This window comes from Hyalella azteca, unplaced genomic scaffold (genome assembly GCF_000764305.2).
Source record: "Hyalella azteca isolate HAZT.00-mixed unplaced genomic scaffold, Hazt_2.0.2 contig6587, whole genome shotgun sequence".
Taxonomy (NCBI): Eukaryota; Metazoa; Arthropoda; class Malacostraca; order Amphipoda; family Hyalellidae; genus Hyalella; species Hyalella azteca.
In genome coordinates, this window is record NW_025936745.1 from 591347 (window position 1) to 611484 (window position 20138).

At 37.7% G+C, this 20138-nt stretch overlaps 1 protein-coding gene across 2 annotated transcripts in view; it reads left to right on the plus strand.

The window, feature by feature from the left end:
- The window catches only part of LOC108677194 (FMRFamide receptor), a 98698-nt gene extending 79513 nt beyond the window's left edge, over positions 1-19185 (plus strand). For both annotated transcript variants that reach the window (XM_018165373.2, XM_018165375.2), the window contains 8 exons: positions 1536-1935; positions 6504-6580; positions 13873-14058; positions 14388-14651; positions 15309-15583; positions 16158-16284; positions 17051-17107; positions 17701-19185. In XM_018165373.2, the coding sequence (XP_018020862.1) occupies positions 1539-1935; positions 6504-6580; positions 13873-14058; positions 14388-14651; positions 15309-15583; positions 16158-16284; positions 17051-17053 (1329 nt within the window). In that variant the 5' untranslated portion in view covers positions 1536-1538 and the 3' untranslated portion in view covers positions 17054-17107; positions 17701-19185. The remainder of the gene's footprint in view (positions 1-1535; positions 1936-6503; positions 6581-13872; positions 14059-14387; positions 14652-15308; positions 15584-16157; positions 16285-17050; positions 17108-17700) is intronic.
- The last annotated feature ends 953 nt before the right edge of the window (positions 19186-20138 follow it).

The following is a 20138-nucleotide window of genomic DNA, read 5'->3' on the forward strand; positions in this document are numbered from 1 at the left end:
TCAAATTTCTGCGCTTCATGCGTTCAGTGTGAATTTCTTGAATTTGGTAGTAAAATTGGTGCCTGGCTTATGTTAAGAGAATTTAATTATGAATACTTTTTTCTAAATTTCTCGCAGATGAAATGATGCAGATATGAATTAATATCACTAATCGTCACCATTTATTTAACTTTTACTTCTGCGAGTATGAGGCCAATGAGGAATCATGTAGATTCATCGCTATCACGTGTTGTAGTGAGTATATATTACATATATGTTCCAAACTTGGATGAAACGGATGTTGATCGAGCGCATTAAATTCAGCCAAGTCAGCTCAGAGTCAAATTACGACTGAAAAGTTATTCAACCTCAAGGAATGTTCATGCGCTACATATGCTATAATCGAAGGGCTTACTCATCAAGATTCTATTTTAAAACCTAAAATAAATGGCCAAGCTTTGTCGTATGTACGGAGCGCGCACAAACATTTTGGCTGGCCTGAGATCAAGCTCTAGATTTATTCTTGATAAAATATGAAGTATTTTTATCCGTATTTACAATTTGCTGTTTATGCCAGCAATTTATCTAACTTTCACCCAAGAAAACTCAATATTTTTGCCATGGAGAATTTTGCTGGCGTTAATTTACTTACAAGTTACCTAATTATCTGCAATTGATATTGGCACATTCTGGTCTATTAATTAAAATGTTCAACCCTCCTCAATTGAATAATAATCTTCCCGACATAAGCATATTAAAATTCCATTTCAAAAGCCACCGGATTTATTTAATTCTCGTGCAATATAATGGAATACGGAATAAATTAAACGTTTTATTTTGCATACGCGTAACCCAGACTTGTGCCAGCAGCTCATTAAATTTTTTGTCTTGGAGTTCAGAATTTTTGTTTCTTGACAAAATTTTTTTGGCCCTGTGGCAGTCTTCAATTACCGACCGCCTTTACATTTATGGCCGTGAATTATTTATATCAGAGCTAGAGCGAAATACTTGAATTGTATTATTTGTATTATACGCGTGATATATGAAAAATTTTGACCAATTAGGGATCGCCTTCCATTCTTGATTTGTGTTGTGGTAAATGATTCAAACTTTTTATTCTGAATACGGCAGAACATCACTGCAACGGCGCTTCATTTCGTTCTGTTATTGGTTGCGTGTTTTCGATCCGTTTTGTGCCGTTCGAATTTGATATCAAAGTGCAAACGCAAAATTGAAATGAGAGCTCGGTGACTTTATGGCATTTGTTATATACTTTGGCTTAGATTCTTTAAATGTCTTGTGTCCTATGTTTTTTATTTAGGCCAATTTAATGCTCAGAGAAACCTATTAACGATTTTTATTTGTTCATAGAAAAGAAAATAAACTACAGTTTTGATTGCTTCATTCTATACAAAATAAACTTAGTTATCTGCATATTTTCAAGTCCGTGATACGTGATTCATCCGTAATCAACGAAGTATTCATTATTTACATTAATTTAACTATTTGCGTATATCCCCACTCTCTGTCATTAAATATCATGTTTTTTCCCACAGAACATGGCGGCCAATGAGAGCGGCCCGTGGGTGGACGACTTTGAAGGGAGTGGATTCCTGAACACAACCGAAGCGACGCACGCAATGTCAGACCTCGAGCCTGAGATCGAACAGATGAAGGTGCAGCTCGAGGAGATGAGATTCGTCGTGCAAATCGTGCTTGTTCCCTTCATCACTGTGATCGGAGTGTGTGGCAATATTATCACCATTGCAGTTCTTACCAGGAAGTCCATGAGATCATCTACGAACTTTTACCTCACAGCCCTAGCACTGTCAGATATGCTGTACTTGCTTCTCTTCTTCTCGCTGAGCTTGCAACATCACCCTGGGATGAGGGAACCGCACACTTGGGTCTACTGGCACTTCTCGCGCTTTGCTATGTGGTTCGTCGACGCCTCAAGTGAGACTAATACTAACATTATTGTCGCTAGCCTTTTATTAAATGTCATTAGTTTTCGATGTTTATTGGTCAGAATCAAGTAATACTGATACTATCAACTATTTTCTCCATCCGTTTAATTCAATTCAATAGTTTTCTAACAGTTATCGATCAGAATCAAGTGAAACTAATACACAACACTATTGTCGCTAGACAATAATTGAGTTTCAATAATTTTCGAACATCTATTGCTCAGAATTTGTAACCTAATGAAGCGTTAAGATCTTTGACCATATCAGATTATCGAAATTATCGTTTCTGATGTCTTGCCGAAAGTTTTATCGAGGTTTCAAGTAAGATCAATTAGTCACACTACTGTCGCCAATCTTTGATTAAATATTAATAGTTTTATAAACATTATTGATCGCAATTTTTACCATCTTAACATTTGTACTGTCTTCGATCATTTGGGTATTGTCGACTTGCATTCCTGGCGTCATGCAGACCAAAAGTTTTATTGAAGACTCAAGTTACTCAATTTGAAATCGCAATTTTAAATATACTTAAATCTCTTAGTTCTATCAATCAATTAATAAGTTAAGTAGGTTGAAAATTGAAAGTTTTTCAGAACCCCATTTCCTTTTCCAAATGTGATTGTTTTAGAAAATGCTTGAGTAATTAAACTCAAACTGGAATGAGCTAAATAACTGAAATGTCAGTTTAATTTTCCGTAGAGTTTCTTTTTTCATTTAGTCAATTCGGCTAAACTATATACTTATGGATGATTGTTGTACTTACTCGTAAAACGAAAACTCTATAAAGAAGTTTATTAATTTTGTGTGACAACCCACTATCTGATTTTTTATTTCTAAACAACCAATTGTTGAAAATGGGCGCCTGGTATCACAGAAGAATTTAAATTCGCTTTGAAATAATTTAACTAACTTGCAGTTATTTAAAAACGTTTGGTCAAAAATTTTTTCCATATTTTTCTGCCTATTGATACCGTGTTTGATAAAGAATGCGGCAGTCGTTAAATTTGGTTCTTTCATAGATTTAATTCTTTGACTAGCGTTACTGAATTTGTCTTCAATGAATAATGAGCAAGAGGACTCAAATTTACTATTCATCATAACTCGAATTTTAAATAATCCACACCAGATAATTTAAATCCCATTTGAAATAATTTTGTTAGGCACGTCTATTGTACAAATGACGGTGAAAACATTGCGCTTTCGAAACGTGTTAACAGGCCCGTATTATTGTTCGCTTTGTCCGCAAAACTCTGAGTTGTTTTGAATGCGTTCAGAAGACTGCCGGTGTCGGCAGTTCTTTGTAGACAACATAAATTATTTTTTAATGAAAGAATTTTTTAATGAAAGAGGGCAAAGAATTGTGTGGTTTTGATGCCCACAAAGGAAACTGCCTCATTTGAGATTTTCTTTTCAGTGACTGTTTGCCAGGCTTTTTTCTCTGTTCTGTCGATTTTTGTCTTTAGCTTTTTTCTTTAATTAATCTTTTCGCGAGAAAAAAGTGTCTTATGAGCTCTATGCTTAGAAAGATCGGGTAGGTAATGTTTTATAGTTTCGTGTTAGTAAACCCTATTTGAAATCTTGGAGTTGCGTGTAACATACATTTTTTGTCATTAACTCTTAAGTTTCTGTTGTTAAATTCTCAAAATTAGTAAATAGGACGAACAGCCTGACAGCTTGGAAGGCTTTAACTGTATATGGACTATAATTCGATCAATAGACGTCGGGACGTGCGATATATGTCATAAAATCACCGCGGCTTAAGCGGTTATATATTTATATATAAGTATATAAATTACTTTATAAGTAACTATAGGTAACTTCAAGTCTGGCTTTCAGTGCATAAATCCAGACAGTTCTTATAAAGATAACACACCTACGATATTGAAGTGATAATCATTCATGTTCGGGCCACAATCGTGTTAAAAATAGTAGTGATTGTTGCATAGAAAGTATGATATTACCTAATGTAAATATTTTCGTGTTTGATGCAATATAATGAACTTGAATTACATTAGCATCGAGTCTATCATATATGAGAACTTGTTATCATATTTGTAAGATCGTTCGTTTTTCAATGGCCATTCAGTCTGAAATATTAGAATGTCGGTCAGTCCTCCCGCGCACTCCATAATCCTGAAGCAATTTTTATTTTAGGATGCGTTCACTGCATACATTAGTTATCGGCGGTTCATACATGACCTGCGCTTCACGTTCATCCTATAATTACTTTCAGATCTCCCTGCATTTGTCACATTTGTTGACAAGGCTCAAGACTAGTTCGATAGCAGTGAATAGATTTAGTGCTTTTCATAATTAATTTCAATATTTATCATTTGGTTTAGTTAGTGCCAGTTGTAATTTTCTTTATTCCTCACAACTAATTTATTTACAGCAACTCCTCATCTTAGCATATGATTAGCAAGCCGTAGCCTTCGTACGCAGTAAGCGCTAGTACTGTGAACTGGAAATCATCTCGAACAATGCGCAGCTCTTCTTTAGTTTCTGCCACAATATTTCTGTCACGATATTGAAATAAAAACTCAAATTGGAAGCTGTTCGGTGCAGTATTTGGAAGCGAAGTGCTGGAGAAAATTCGGAATTTTTCCCTGATACGGAAGCAATCCATGATATACAGTTAGATTTTTAGTTGAAATAAGAAATAATTCTTGAACTCGAAGTTCAATTATAATTAGTTTCCGCTCTTAGAACTCATGAAATTCATAATACACAGTCCGCTGTAATCCATGAGCGCCGCTATTCCTCCAGGCAATCATACGGGCACTTTTGTCTTCCTATGCATTCACTTGAAGGTCGCCTGATGTGTCTTACCCTGCACCGCGAGCTCAAACAAAGTCTTGTATGCATTTATGATGACAAGCCACGCCTGGCGCTGTGCTCTGCGCCGACACGGAATAAATACACAGATTTTCTTAGCGACAAGGCGACCTCTCCTCACTCAAGAGGATTGTCCGCTAGAAAGTGGGGAAAGTTCGCAAGAATAATGTAAAGATTCGAGCCTTGATGAATATTTAAAGGAATCTCACGAGGATGTTACTCGCTACATTGATTAAGAAAAACAAACCGTTCCTGCTGTGTTTCCGACCTTTCATGTAGAGTTTTTGCTAAAAATTTAATGGTTTTCTTATTTTTTGCTAAATTCAGACTCTTTTGAATATCTTTATATCATCATCGATGAATGCAATCGTTCTTGAAGCAATTAAAGGGATCTAATTAAGTAAATAAGTCTTGAACACTTCAAGCTTTCTTTAAACAATAGCGCCGTAATCGGCAATTTCAATTGGCGGCTTAAGTTGGAAAATTTACTTGATTCTATTAATATTCATGTGGATTTACCGATTGCTCTATTGCTTTCTGAAGAAAAAGCTCACAAACCTTGGAAACTATTTGCTTCTTCCGAATGAAGTCAAAACGACAAAAGTGACGTCACATTGTCAAGCAATTGTCTCACTTTAATGTCATAAACGTAAGATTGCCACTGCATGTCGCGTACAGATCGAGTGTTCCAAGCTTTTCTCCGTGACTTGATTATAAAGTTTATTAACTGCTAAAAGTCCGGAAATAGTTCAGTTTGAGCTATTAAGCCATCAAAGTTTCAATGAAATTAGATGTTTTTTCGCTTGTGATCGTCGGGAAATTCCGTGCTGCGAACAAAATGTTCAAATGAGAATTAAAAATCTAATTACGTGTCTAATGCTTAACTGACAAAAAACTCTTGTCATTTCCTCATTTTGACTGTTCATGAACAGAGAAAATAATATATTTGAAAAGATAATATTTTCATATCATTTTTATTCCTATATTTGTGGTGGCTTGCACTCACTAGCTAATAAGTTTCCCAGAAGAGGATCACTAAGCTTAGCCTTTTGCGTTCTTTTTTAATATGACCACGACGAAGACTCATTTTTACTTCGTGATTAGAGTCGAAGTAATAACATTTTAGAAACATATATTTTCCGCGAATTCAATATAGCTCAAAGAGACGCATTCCTTTGACACACAATTTTTTGCGCAGATTTTTTTGCTACGGATTTACAGCACAAATATTCTTTTTTAATGCATTTTCTGTATTAGTTTACAGCTCATGGGAAACTTTATCAATAAATTCTAGACGGGGCATTTATCGGAGGAGATTCTTCGTTACCAGAGAAATTTCTTTCGAAAGAACATATCCGATTTATTTCTGCAAACGGGCACTTCATTGAGATAAAAATGCAAATCACAGCATTGGCGAACAATATTTTGGATTCATACTCTTTTTAGCGCATTTCCTCATTTATAGAAAAAAGGCGCTATTTTGCTTGTCATGTCCGTCTGTCTGTCCGTCTGGCTGTCCGTTTGTCCGTGACTTCAAGTTTTCGTCGACGAGAAAATGCGCTCTTTGACACTCACTGCAGTGAGTACTGAGTTATATTTTTCCATTGTTTGACTGCACTTGTAATAAATTAATTTTTAGGTCCTCTATATTCATTCTTTTAATTGAATAATTTTATTAATATTATACAGAGAACTGATCCCATTTTTCGTTCGTTTCAGGTGCAACGTCAACCTGGTTGACTGTCACATTCACAGTCGAGCGCTACATCGCCGTGTGCTACCCGATCAAGAAGAATGTAAGTCAAAAGTTCAGTCATTGATCTGGCTTTTCAGAATAAATAAAATGGTTTATTCTGACAATCTAACTCATTCATTTCTTCCGACCGTAAAGTTTTGTTTGTGCTCACTGAAGGCGCAATAATATTTACAGTTGCACATGTGCTTGGTCTATGATGATGGCAAAACTAGTGACGTTAATGAGGCTATAAAAAGCTTATTAATTGACTGGTATCTTTCAGAATTATGTGTTTATTCTTTGTTTATTTGTATACGCACTAGGTCCATTAATCAACTAGCAAGTATTATAGAAATATTCGTCAATACTCGGCTGTTAATTATTAATCATTCCATTCAGCGTTATTTCTCCCTATTTTCCTCATGGATTTTGCATTATTTTATTTGATGTTGAACAAACGAATAATGAGAACGAATGCGCTTTCATATACGTATTCTCTGAAGTCAAAGCAGAGATTCTCGTGCGATGCGGAAGCTTTCTGTGTGCGGTTCTTCCAGCAACATCATCTCGTCATCCTACACAAGATGCGAGCTGTGCTCGAGAATACGAAGAGTCCATTTATTCTTGAAATATTGATGCGACTAGACCTTCATCTTAGTGCCCTCTGAGACCTAAACTTTTACTGCGTCGCATTATTTGCATTTTTGACCTGATTTTTCCCTGTGGTTCCATCTTAGATGTTCACCATTGCATGAATCAAGCTCCTATAATTTTTATTCACAAGCGAGGTTGCATGAGCAGGTGCGGGAAAAATCCTGAATGAACGTCGAAACCGTTCGACCAAAATTAGAGGATATCAAGGGGGTATTTCATGCGTTCAAAATGGCTCCTGTTTCCAAGACGCGTATATTCAACTCAAACTTGCCTGCCTACTGGGACCAATAAAGAAACATTGTTTCATTTATTTGTAGGAATTTTTAGGCAATGACACGTGCCAACTGTTGCTGCTTCCTTCTTAGGGACGGCAGGAAATTTCGGCATCATGCCAAATTATTTTCTTGAAAGACTGAGCTTATTTCAAGTGAAATCTTCTTATGTCAGCCTCCCTGCATTAAAGGCAAGAAGCTGCCACTCGTTTCTTTATGACTACCTTGTTTCCATGTTCTCAAATAAAGCTCCAGATTCAACAATGGGATCTGAGGAGCGAAATGTTAAAGGAACACCGGTATATTATGACGCGGAAGTTAGGATCGAAGTCGAGGCGACACGTACGACTTTTATAACAAGAGCAGCTCTGTTTCACTCATACACCGCTAGATGGCACTGGTTGCCGAGTTATTCAGTGTAAAAATGTTTTTAGGCTCCGTTGATCTTTTTATGAACTTTAGGTGATTTTATCTACTGTAAAATTATTTGATTCGGATGTCGACGCTCTTCATGGAACGCTCTTCGATTTAACTTAGACCTCGAACGAATTAACATTGACTTGCGAAATTCGCCTGTCTTTAATATCACTATCAGCGATTCATGGTTACAAATATTTGGAATGGGGTCAATATTCTCAACACAATCGTATTGCACTAGTTCATCGTTCTGGAAACCACGAATCTGCTTGAAAATTAATTTTTTTCCCCGACCGTACTGCTTAGTGGCCATCGTGTCTGCATGCAAACTTTCGTTCAAATTAGCACAAAAATTATGAACTTGAGTAGAATCCTCGTTGGTAAACTGGATATATAACAACATAACATAACATAGTGATCTCGGCGCTGAAGCGTAGGCCTGATGTGGCCTGTCGCCGATTCTTTTCCTTTTCGTGACTTGTTCATAGAAGATCTAAAATCGTGTCATTTGACCGGATCTTTTCATGACTGACGATAGTTTGAAGTAGCTACTAGACTTCCACCGAGTTCGATAAGGTGCTAGGCATTTCAAATCTGAACATATCTTTTTCCATAGCTTTATCTAGTCTGTTCTTGAACGCGTTCATACTTGGAGCGCCAACGATGTCATCGGGGAGGCTGTTCCACATGTCGGTGATTCGAAGCGAGAAGAAATTTTGTCGCGTGGAGAAGTTGCAGCGCAGTTTTTTAGCTTATAGCTGTGGCTCATGGTGTTGGTTCTTGTTTCAAATTCTATTAATCCTTCGGGGACCTTGTATAGACCATGAATATACTTGTATACTTCAATGAGGTCCCCACGCAGACGTCGATAACTGAGGCTTGGAAGCTTCATAATCTTCAATCTTTCTTCATAGGACTTGCCCTTCAAGCCTGGAATTATCCTTGTTGCACGTCTTTGAACATTCTCTATTAAATTTCTGCCCTTTTCAAATTTCGGTGACCACACGACGTTTCCAAACTCTAGGTTCGGGCGCACGACAGCAACAAACAACTGTTTCATCACTTCTGCATTTAGGAACTCGTATGAGCGTCTGATTAGTCCAAAAAGTTTGTTGGATGTGTTAGCTTGCGTTACTGACTTTTCTGACTATACTGACTGACTACTTAATAACTGTGTGTAGGTCTGGCAGATATTTTTCCAGAGAAATTACAACATTGTGCAATAATATACTGCTCGCTAGGCAGTTGATGTTCCCCGAGTCTGGTCACTCCAGGAAGCCCGCGCTGAGCAAGAAATCCACCACCCAAGCCAGCTCGGGCCAAAGCTGAGCGCTTGAGGTTATACCGTCACATATTCAGGTAGCTGCCAGCTCCGGGCACTCTAGCAGAATATGTTTGACTGTGTGAGGCAGTGCATGACAGGTCCAATTGAGCGTTGTCCAATCAATGTTATTAGGAGTATAATAATGGATGATGGTCCCAGCGAAGTCTGCTGAGGTGCAATCTGTCCCCCGGTTCAACAGCTTTTTTTATAGCTGATGTCTTGTGGTATGTCTTCTATTATATTGTTTATTTGTGGATTTGACATTGCGTTTATGTTTAGATGTCTGTGTTTGATGAAGTTGCTGGGTGTGTTGGCTGGAGTATGGAGTTGAGTATTGTGAGGTAGTGATTATACGGAGAGTTGAGTATTTGCTGGGTGTTGGGGGTAGGTTCTGAAAGTGATGGCATGGACTGTGGGGGTTGAAAGATGACGAAGCTAGAAATTTTTAGGCTCTCATATCTAGGAAATCCTTTAGTAGGATGACTTTTGTTTCAGCACGGACATTACTGGATGGTGTAGTTTATGCCTTTTGCAATTCAGAGTGCTGTATTTTGTATAGTCAGTAAATGAAATTAGTAAAACAAAGTAAACTACTATCATATTAGGCGAAGCCAAAGCGCTGCATGGTACCTACTTGGAGTATTTTTTGACGTGTGTTGCATTTCGAAGTTTTCCTTTTTATAGCAAAATAATTAAAACAATGTATCCACGCCTTCCTTAGCAAAAACATACGATACATCACAGTTTTCTGTACAATATTCTACAACTGATGCAAACCTACTTTCCACAGGTAATTAATTGTATGCATACCTGACCGACCGAGATCCTGGTAGGAACCGAACGAGTGTTTGTCGTGCCGTCCCTTGGGATGCGCGCAAGGAATTTAATTAAAACGCCTTAGTATTGCGGTGCTTGAATTCCGTCTGAAATTATCAAGGATTAAATTGTGCTGCTAATCAAATCGCCAACATTGTCAGGAAAGGGGCTGCTGATATAAGAAAGCATTTGTTGAACCATATGGATAATTTTTTTACCTGCCAAATGCAAATTCAACTATACGCTTTTTGCACTAGCATCTATGATTGAATTTCTATTCATCATGCACGTACGATTTTAATCCCTAATTTAATATTGGAATGAGTGATAGAATCCAATTATTGGACAAATTTTAGATCATGCACAACTTCATTAAAATGTTATCAATATTTAACACACTTTCAGTTCATTTATAGACGGTAGCCGAGTTCTACTTTGTAATGCTGGGCCCATACTTTCAAAAAAAGTTAAGAGATCGTAAGTTCATCAGCCAATCATTGACGGCCTTTCAAGCCATACTTTCAAGAAAAGTTAAGAGATCGTAAGTTCATCAGCCAATCATTGACGGCCTTTCAAGCAAAATCCACCAATCATAGACAAGAAAATAGAGCGTAAGTACTTACGTTCACTTAGCGAGTTTTGAAAGTATGGCCCCAGGATGGCGGCTCAGAAGCGAGCTGGTTGACTTACCGCACATCGCAATTACCGCCTGCCAATTGCCTCAATACGGCAGCCGTAATGGCTTCCTGTTGGACTATTGACGGACGCCGGATCATCTGTTCCCTTTGATGATCAAAAAACCCAAGGCCGACAAATATATCATGGATCAGTTTGCCGTGCGCTCGATGTCAGATGAAGCTTGTTTAGTGGTTTTTTCTATTGCTGAGATGATGGCTGAGATTACTCGTACAAAAAATATAGACCTAATCAGCGAAACAGAAAACGGGAGGTCGCTATTAAATAAAATTCAGTCTATTAAGATGATGAAAATTATATCACTATATCTTTTAATGAAAATTATCACGATTTGTTAAATCTGAATCCGTAAACATCATATCCGTTGAATCTTGGAACGTTATTGCAACTTTCAGCAATGTCAGGACTACAACTTATTTCAACTTCGCCCTTTTGCCATGAAAAGATCCAAGTTCTTCTGGTATGCAAGGAACTCCTATAAATTATTATGAGCAATTATCTGAGAATGAGAGACCGCATGGCACAGTTGGTTTCTTCCCACACTGTTTGGTAGGCTGTGTTGTGTGGACTCATTCGTAATGTTGTCTCCACTTACTTATATCCGCATGTCGGAGGCTCGTTTGGCCTGAAAATGCTTCAAATCGGAGAATTTCGTCAAATCAAGGATGTGTAGCAATGAATAAAATATTATTGAAAAGTTTATCCGCAAAAACATGAATATTATTCATCTGTTTATACACGCAAGATGAACCCCATATTATGAACAACATCCCGTACAGTTTTTCTCGCTCTCTGCTTGTAAAGCATGCACGATGTGAACATTTGATGAAACCAGTTTCTTGCAAATATCGCACGATTATACAATTCTTTTCAAAATATTAGGTGAAAGGTATAGCCTAAGATTTCTTCAGTGCATTACTGCTGGAATTGTTTCGGGGTTTTAGGCATCAAGGAAACTGATATGGGAAAATATTATAATATCATAAAATATTTGATCACCGAGAAGGAAACGTGCATTTTATGAAACGGCAAAAATTTAAAACTCAACAAAATGTACTTCCTAAGGAATATAAACTTTTAACTTCAAGCAAATATTCTGGGAAACAAGCAACGTGTCTCAGAATGAGACTTGAATTTCTCCGTTTGATCAACATGCAAATTTTCAATTGGTGAGCGAGCGTTGCACGAACGGTGGAGTAAAACCTGAGTTCCGTTTTTGAGTTTATTCTCTTGGTCTGAGCATCGTCTTGAGAGCTTGCAAACAAATCTGAGCCTCGAGAGATTCTAAGGGTTTTGTGAAACGAACGAATCCGCCAAGTGCCAGATTAAGCTCTATCTGCATAGTCTGTTTTGATCCTTGTTCCTTGGAAACTCTATTAAATAAAGTAGACTTTATTTCACAGAAATTTGCAAGAAATAAAGCCCCTGTGCAACCTCCTAATCACATGTATAAAAGCCGTTTCCTTTTAATTATTTAAAATCTCATTTGTTTCATGTTCTCCATTAATTGTTTCGATGGTTTTATCTAGCGTTAGATCTATTCCTGTTGCGTTCGTCTATGAATTTCTATTTTTCTTATATTCTTGGTAAATTTTAGCAGCTAAGGAGGTACTTAATAAGCTCAAATTTATTCGATATTGTCCTAATAAATCGCATCGTTCGCGATCAAGCAAATCTCCGTTCAACTCGACACATTAAATTCTTCCAATTTGCATTTTTAACAATAGCCGAAAAAAATTTTGAGGAGCTGTAAATTTTTTCCGTATACAACAAGGATCTTGCAAGCCTGAAAAATTTTCTGTTCCCTCAAAAGTTTGTTTGCTCGAAACTCGGAATTCATTTCTCGTCGCTGCACGCTTCTAGTAAATTAAAACGCTTTAAAACTAAGTCCAATGGCTGGTCATTCCCGGTTCACTCAAATGGAGAAGCCTTGGGTGCTTGCGCCTTTTGACGAATTTTTTTCGTTTCGAAACCCGCACCAAATAATTTGAAAGCCTTGCAAAACATTTTTCGACAAATTTTTTTCAACAAATTCCGCACAATAAAAAATTTACCAAAAATTTTCAATTCGAGAGTTCATATTCTAAATTTTGTTTCACTCAGTTTTCAATTACGTAGTGTAAAATTGCGATTTGCAAAACTGCTGCACTTATTTAGCGAAGTCTTACAAAGAGCTAAGTTTTTAACTTTAATGATGGATATCAATAGGAAAATTCTGGTTTCATTGGTTCTTTTTAGCGCATTTTCTCATTTATGGAAATCATTCCCTATATTGTGCTCGTCATGTCCGTCCGTCCGTCTGCACGTCTGTCTGTCTGTCCGTCCGTGACTTCACGTTTTCGTCACGAGAAAATGCGCTCTCTGTCAGTCACTGCAGTGAGTACTGAGTTATATTATTTTCGCTTAAGCACTAATGACAATTCGTCAAGATATACCTCATTGTTTTTTAAGGAATGGTACATTGTTAAATATGCCAAGTTTAAGGAATGGTACATATGATCTTACTATACCCTACAACTTTATTTCAACGTATCAAAACTCACGATTAAAATCTCAATTCTTTTAGCAATGTTTTTATTGTAATTAAACGGATAAATTACATGAATGAGCATTGATTTGTACACTTTTGGTCTAAAAGATGTAAACATAGTCGCTTCACTGCTTACACTTGACATTATTTTGAGCACAATTGTTCTATTAGCTATTAATTCCAGTACTATTGATATTGATGTATTTATATTTCTAGGACTATTGATATTGATGTATTTGGTAGCGGTATTGACTTGGTCCTGGAGCTACCCTGTGCTCGAACCACTGCTGATGTGTGTCCACGTGTGACAAGTGGGATATTATTCAGAACAAACTCCTTACATTGTGCCAGAGTTTGCCATTTTAATTCTTGTATTTAAATTGTATTTTTAAAGATATCATTGCACCTCTTGCATTCCACTTTATGCTAAATTCGAATATCGAAATATTTTTTTCTTTTTCATTCTTATTGCATATATGTTGTGCTAAAAGATTTTCTAACCACAATCGTAAGCACAGACTCGTTATATTCTACTCGTAAATTTTAGCGTTTTATTTGGAACATCTCTGGGCTGGTACTCAGTTCCATACCAAGTTTTATTCTACTAATAAATATTTGGTTTAATTTTTTGTTTTGACCGCCAGGTTTTCTGCACGCCGTCCCGCGCCAAGAAGGTCATCATCGCAGTGTTCGTGCTGTGCTACAGCCTCACCGCGTCCACTCCTCATGAGTGGCACGTCGCTGAGGTCCCTGTAGGATCTGGCAACGACTCCTCCTACAGGATGGCTCTACGCCCCTCCGACCTGGGCATGAACGGCGTCTACCAGCAGGTCAACTAACCATACCAGTTGATTTTATATTGATTGATGTATTAATCAAGTGTTTAAATTTTTTATAAATTTAATTCGTTTGGGGTTTTTCTTACGGATTTCAAATAAATATAATTTTTCGATTTATGTTTCAAGCCAAATTGTTCGTCTGAGGAAAAAAAAAAAAAAAACGAGAACTTCATAGGTTTGTGCAAACTCTCACACTGTTAACAGATTGAGAATTTCCAATTTCTATGGCATCGATTTTTTATAGTAATATTCCTGTAATCTAGTGAGACTGCTTCCTTTTTCATAATAGAGAGTGTACTCATAAATACATTTGCTCACAGGTATTCTACTGGTTCAGTGCAGTGACCTTCATCTTACTGCCACTACTGCTTCTCTCAATTTTCAACTCGTTCCTGATCAACACTGTGAACAAAAGCACGGCTGAGCGAAGCAAGCTCAGCGAACGGCCCCGCCATGACAAGTCTGTGAACAGAGCGCAGTCTCAGGAGAAGAAGATAACCCTCATGCTCATCGCTGTTGTCGTACTTGCACTTGTCTGCCAAACCCCCGCTGCCATCGCACTGCTCTACACTTCCTTCCATACTGTAAGTTCCTACTAAGTGGCTGCTCTCCCTTCACCGAACTCAGTTACTCTGCTCTGCTCTACGCTGCCTTTCATACTACGAGAACAAATTCCTACCTTTCCTACTAATGCGGTTTCTCTCACTTGATGAACATGCGGTTGCTCTCAATGAACATGAGGTTGCTCACAAGGAACATGCGGTTGTTCTCACTTTAGCTGACATTGTATTGAGAAAAAGATGTTTGCGTTTGTTTCTATATTCTTTAATCATCACTTGCATAACTAGTTCTATAGCAGGAAGCCTGAAAATTTTTATAGCCCTTTTTCATATTTCATTCGCTCATCCTTATTAAGAAATCCAATCTCATTCTCAAATTTCATTTAAAACCGGAAATAGAGGTTCCACAATCATTACTAAGATTAACCGCCATTATGCGGCAAAAAAATATATTCTATATTTATCCTCGACCTAAATATTAAATACTCCTATTATATCATGCCTACATATACTCCTATCAATCACTGTGCCATAAAATCACTTGTCAACAACAGAGTACGTGCGTTACAGCTGAAAATCTGATTTCATGACCTAATATTCAATTCGCCACGCAATCGCATGTCACCGACAGAATACCCAATCAATATTTACCGATGGATTACCCATTGACGGGCGTTACAGATCACGCCCAAATCCAAGGACGACTACGTGATGCGATTCCTCGGCAACCTCTTCAACCTGCTGACGGCCTGCAATGCTGCCCTCAACTTCGTGCTGTACTGCGCGCTCAGCGACAAGTTCCGTAAGATCTTCATGGCAACTTTCTGCAAGCGCTGCGCCCAGAAGCCCTCGCCGCAACACTCGGCCATCTCCGCCAGCTATGCGACCTCCGACAGCCACTCCAACAGGATGAGACGGGCCTCGTCTTCACCCTACAGAACTTCACCCAATACCAGGTCCGTTATATTCACGTCTAGAGTGGTCGAAAATTTAATTGGCTTCGTCCGAGATGCGTAGCTGAGGGATGTGCTGTGGAGAAAATAGTTCCGCTAGTTATAAATCAGTGAGTATCATCAATGTTGCGTGTTAGATATACAGTAGCATATTTTCAACCACTTGCGTCAGGTTAGGAAGATAAAAATCCGGTAGAAATAGAGTGATTGACCTCATCCCTCTTTGGCCCAAACATATGACTCGGGAGGATGTTTGATCGTTTACCTTGTTGCCAGCTGATGGGTAAATGCTCTGATGAGTACCTTCAGTTTATTCACCTCAGGTTCGGGATACCCGATAGTTCAACTGAACATATTCAATAATATATCTATCAACCTAATAAAATTATGGTTAAATTGTTCAAATGAAATAAATAGACAGATCTCATCGTTCGTTTTTTTCAGTATTCAAACCTAAATTTAATAAATTGCCTAAGTATATGGATATTAGTGCATGGTTCTTATTATAGGGTTGTTGTTATATTTTTGTTGTCAAGAGGTTTTTAAAATATTTTTCTCATTCATGTCTTGTTTTAAGGAGCAACAACTCGTCGCCGGCTCACAGCTCGCTCGCCGGCTCAGTAGCAAACCAGCCCCTGCTCCCGGCTCCCTCCAATCACACGCCCGGCACGAACGGCGACCAAAATGCGCCTCTGCTGCAAAAAGTAAGGCATTTTTTACTACTTTTGTTTCACATTACTTATTATAAAATTATGCCGAAGCATATACGCAATTTCGTACTGCTCTTCACCCTCTTTTCCGTTTATGTCTCCTCGTTTGAGCGCTTTTCTAGTGCGCTTGAACGGTGGTGGAATTACGCACCACTTTAATGACCGTTGTCTTCATCTTGCATCCTCTTTCTTGAAATTCGTTCTTCTTATTGCCTTCATCAGTGTTTACGCATACATGCGCTTCCGCTACAATACTTGTGTTTCTCTAAGTATTCTGCCGCCTTTAGCTTGTTCGTTAATACAATTCTTTTTTACGTTATCTGTTTAATCGTAGCCCGTAGAACACGAAAGGTAGGAGTTTTTCCTATTTTTATCTTATACACCTCAAAAACATTTGTACTTTCTTCTAGATAGAATCTTCTTGTGCCCTTTACTTAACTCAAATGCATCAGTATTCCGCATCAACTTCCAACGTGGACATTTAATCTAGTCAAATTCAGTCACTAAACGCTTTAGTATTTCGACCAAGTAAATTACCTCTTCTGCACTTAATTTAATTTATTGATTTGGATCAATGGAATCGCTCGTAAATATTCAACTTAGTTCAAGTATTTTCCTCATTGCCTTTTTTACTTTACCGTCTCGCTTCTTTGTAGCTTGTAGTTATTTATTCTTATTTGTTCCCGTTGAAGATTCTTCTGCTGCACTTCTTTGCCAATGCTACATTTTTACCCGTCTTTTGTTCATTCCTTTTTTGCAGTAGTTACCGTGGCTTGCTAGTTTCCGTAAGCTTCCACTGCTTTATACACAACACAAGGTGAGTTTCGTATTTTCCTTTGTAATCATTCACTGTATTATTTTACTAGGGTCATGTACCTGCTGTTCGAATTCATTATCACTCGTTGTCGGTCATTTTATCCCAATTTTTAAGTATTGAATTTAGCTTCTTTAGTAAAATAATTTTATGATTCTTTGCAATAAATAAGCTTAAGATATAAGGAAAGTTAAGTCAAGTGTCTATGGGGAGCTAATTCATTCACTAACACTGTAATGGAGGAAAAAAATTCAGACCTTTCTCTTCGTAGTGAACGCAATATGTTCATACGAACATTTTTCATATATTCTGTGAGCCATTTTAGTATAAGAACAGTATATTCTAAATAATAACCATTCGCCGAACATATAAAGGGATAAAAATATTATTTTGAGCGTTCAGAGAATTCAATCTTTTCTATTTCAAAATTTGTAATAAGTATTTTTATTGTACTTATAGATTTGCTCTAAAGTTTTCCTTGCATATCGTTGGTTCTTGTCACATAAGGATTCATCAGGCACATCAGCTCCCTTATTTTTAATCTCCCATAAGCAAGGTTTACGAGCAGCCATACTAAGTGTTTGTGATCGTCCCAGCCTTGCAGCACGGTCGTTGCTGAGAACGGGCTCGTGGTGCTAGAGTCTTGCCCCGACGACAGCGACAGACTCAGTGCGTCCAGCAGTCACATCGGCCTCGCTCACCGATCTCGACCCAGGAATCCCGTTTCCAGGTTCCTGCGTACCATCCGCTCGTCATATCGTAACAGAAATCGAAGTCCTTTCAGCAGCAAACAAACCATAATCATCACATGCCATAGACCTGCATCTGAAGCCCACTCTGCTGTCTGAATGCATACCTTTTTTATTTGCGTATGCACTGTCGTCTAGAATTCGGCTTTGGGCTTCTGATAAATTTGGCCTTTATAGACGTACTTACTAGAGTGAAATGATCTGCTGGATGGAGTGAGGCGATCCAGGTGTTAGAGTGAACCGATCCAGAGGCTATAGTGAACCGATCCAGTGGCTAGAGTGAACCGATCCAGTGGCTAGAGTGAACCTATCCAGTGGCTAGAGTGAAACAATCGAGGGGCTAGAGTGAACCGATCCAGTGGCTAGAGTGAAACGATCCAGTGGCTAGAGTGAACCGATCCAGTGGCTATAGTCAACCGATCCCGTGGCTAGAGTGAACCGATCCAGTGGCTATAGTGAACCGATCCAGTGGCTAGTGGGTAGAGTGAAACGATCCAGTGGCTAGAGTGAACCGATCCAGTGGCTAGAGTGAAACGATCGAGGGGCTAGAGTGAAACGATCGAGTGGCTAGATCGAGTGAACTGATCCAGTGGCTAGAGTGAAGCGATCCAGTGGCTTTAGTTCTTGAAGCATTCGAACATATTCCCCTGATAATTTTCAGTTAGCTTCAATTATATGCATCAGCAACTGCATATTAAACAAATCTTCATAGTAGAATACAACACGTTTCTGTATCAGTCGATTTATCAATATTCGTCGCTAATCTACATAATGTATTGACGAGAATAAAACAGATTTTAACGCATAATCATAATTTAATGCTATGGTGACTTTTGGTGGAATGCCCTCGTGGTCCATCAATCAAGTTCTAAGTTAGCAATAGTTTTTGTACATACGTATATATTGGCTCCTATTTTTATTCCAAGATTTTCGATACTTCTTAAAATAATTGATTATTAGCATCATTTTATGCGGTGTTTAAACGGTTAAAAGTTCTTTCTATGTAAATACAATTTTTCGTTCGTTCCATGTCTGTCAATTGTTATTTACTTACAGTTTCGCTTACCTATTTCAATCAATCTTTTATTGATGTTGATTCCTGTAGCTAATCTTTGGAACATTAAAACAGGCTATTACATCAACATTAGACGGGCTAATGACATCAAACATTATTAGACGGGTTTATGATATCAATTATTAGACAGGCTATTGACATTAGATATTGCCGAATAATGATATCAAACATTAATTATGACATCAAACATTAGGCAGGCTATACATTATCGTCAAATTATTTTTTAATGTACTTGCAGATCAATGCATACATGTGATCGTAACGCTAATCACACAAGAAAATGTTGAAGACATTTGGTGGTAGTGACACATGCAGCTTTGAACATGCGTTACTACAATACATGGTAAATTCCAATGAAGCAATAATCCGAAAAATATTGTTTCAGTTTCATTGGTTCGGTATGAGGGCAGTTTTTCTTGTATTTCTTTATTTCGGATCTTAAAAGACATACAATTGTCCTCGTGAAAATATTTTCAGCGATTATTTAGAAATTTTGTCATAGATATTCTACAACTAATGTGTTTCCCTTGAAGCCAATGTTTGACATATAATTGTCGTGAAGTGTGGCGGGTTTGCCTCTTTATCTTGTAATTAATAATACATATAATTCATAAGTCTGGTGAACGAAATGAAATCTGATGTACAGTCGAGTGTTTAATCTATTTTTCCATGTACGTGTAATAACATTAACATAATAATCGTCGTATCCCAGCGAGGTGCCGCTGTATAGCCAGATGTTAAATCAATGTGTGCCATTTAATTGTGTACTTTTATATCTCAATTAGCGTAATTCGTTGTCAAATTTACAATCTTTGCTAATTGTGGCGCAGCAAGCGTCGACTTGGACAAGAAGATATTGCTGGGTTCATCTTTGTTGAAGGTGACGTGCTGGAACAAGCACAATTTTTTATCGATATTCATGATTTAATACTGATGAAATCCGGCAGTAGCGGATTTCCGGATTTCAGTAGCGGCAGTAGCGGAAACATTCCATCTGCGACTAGTAGCATGTATATATTTTAATTTGTTAAATTCTGATCTAAGTTCCCCTTTTTCTTTGCTCAAGTTTTTGTGTTTTTGTTGAAAGAATGGCAAACGTCATTAATAAGAACATAACGTTATTGCTGCTGCTTATTTCTAGTTTGTAACTCATTATCGTAATTTTTTGTCGAACTCTTTTCGCTTTCGATTTATTAATGAATGACCATCG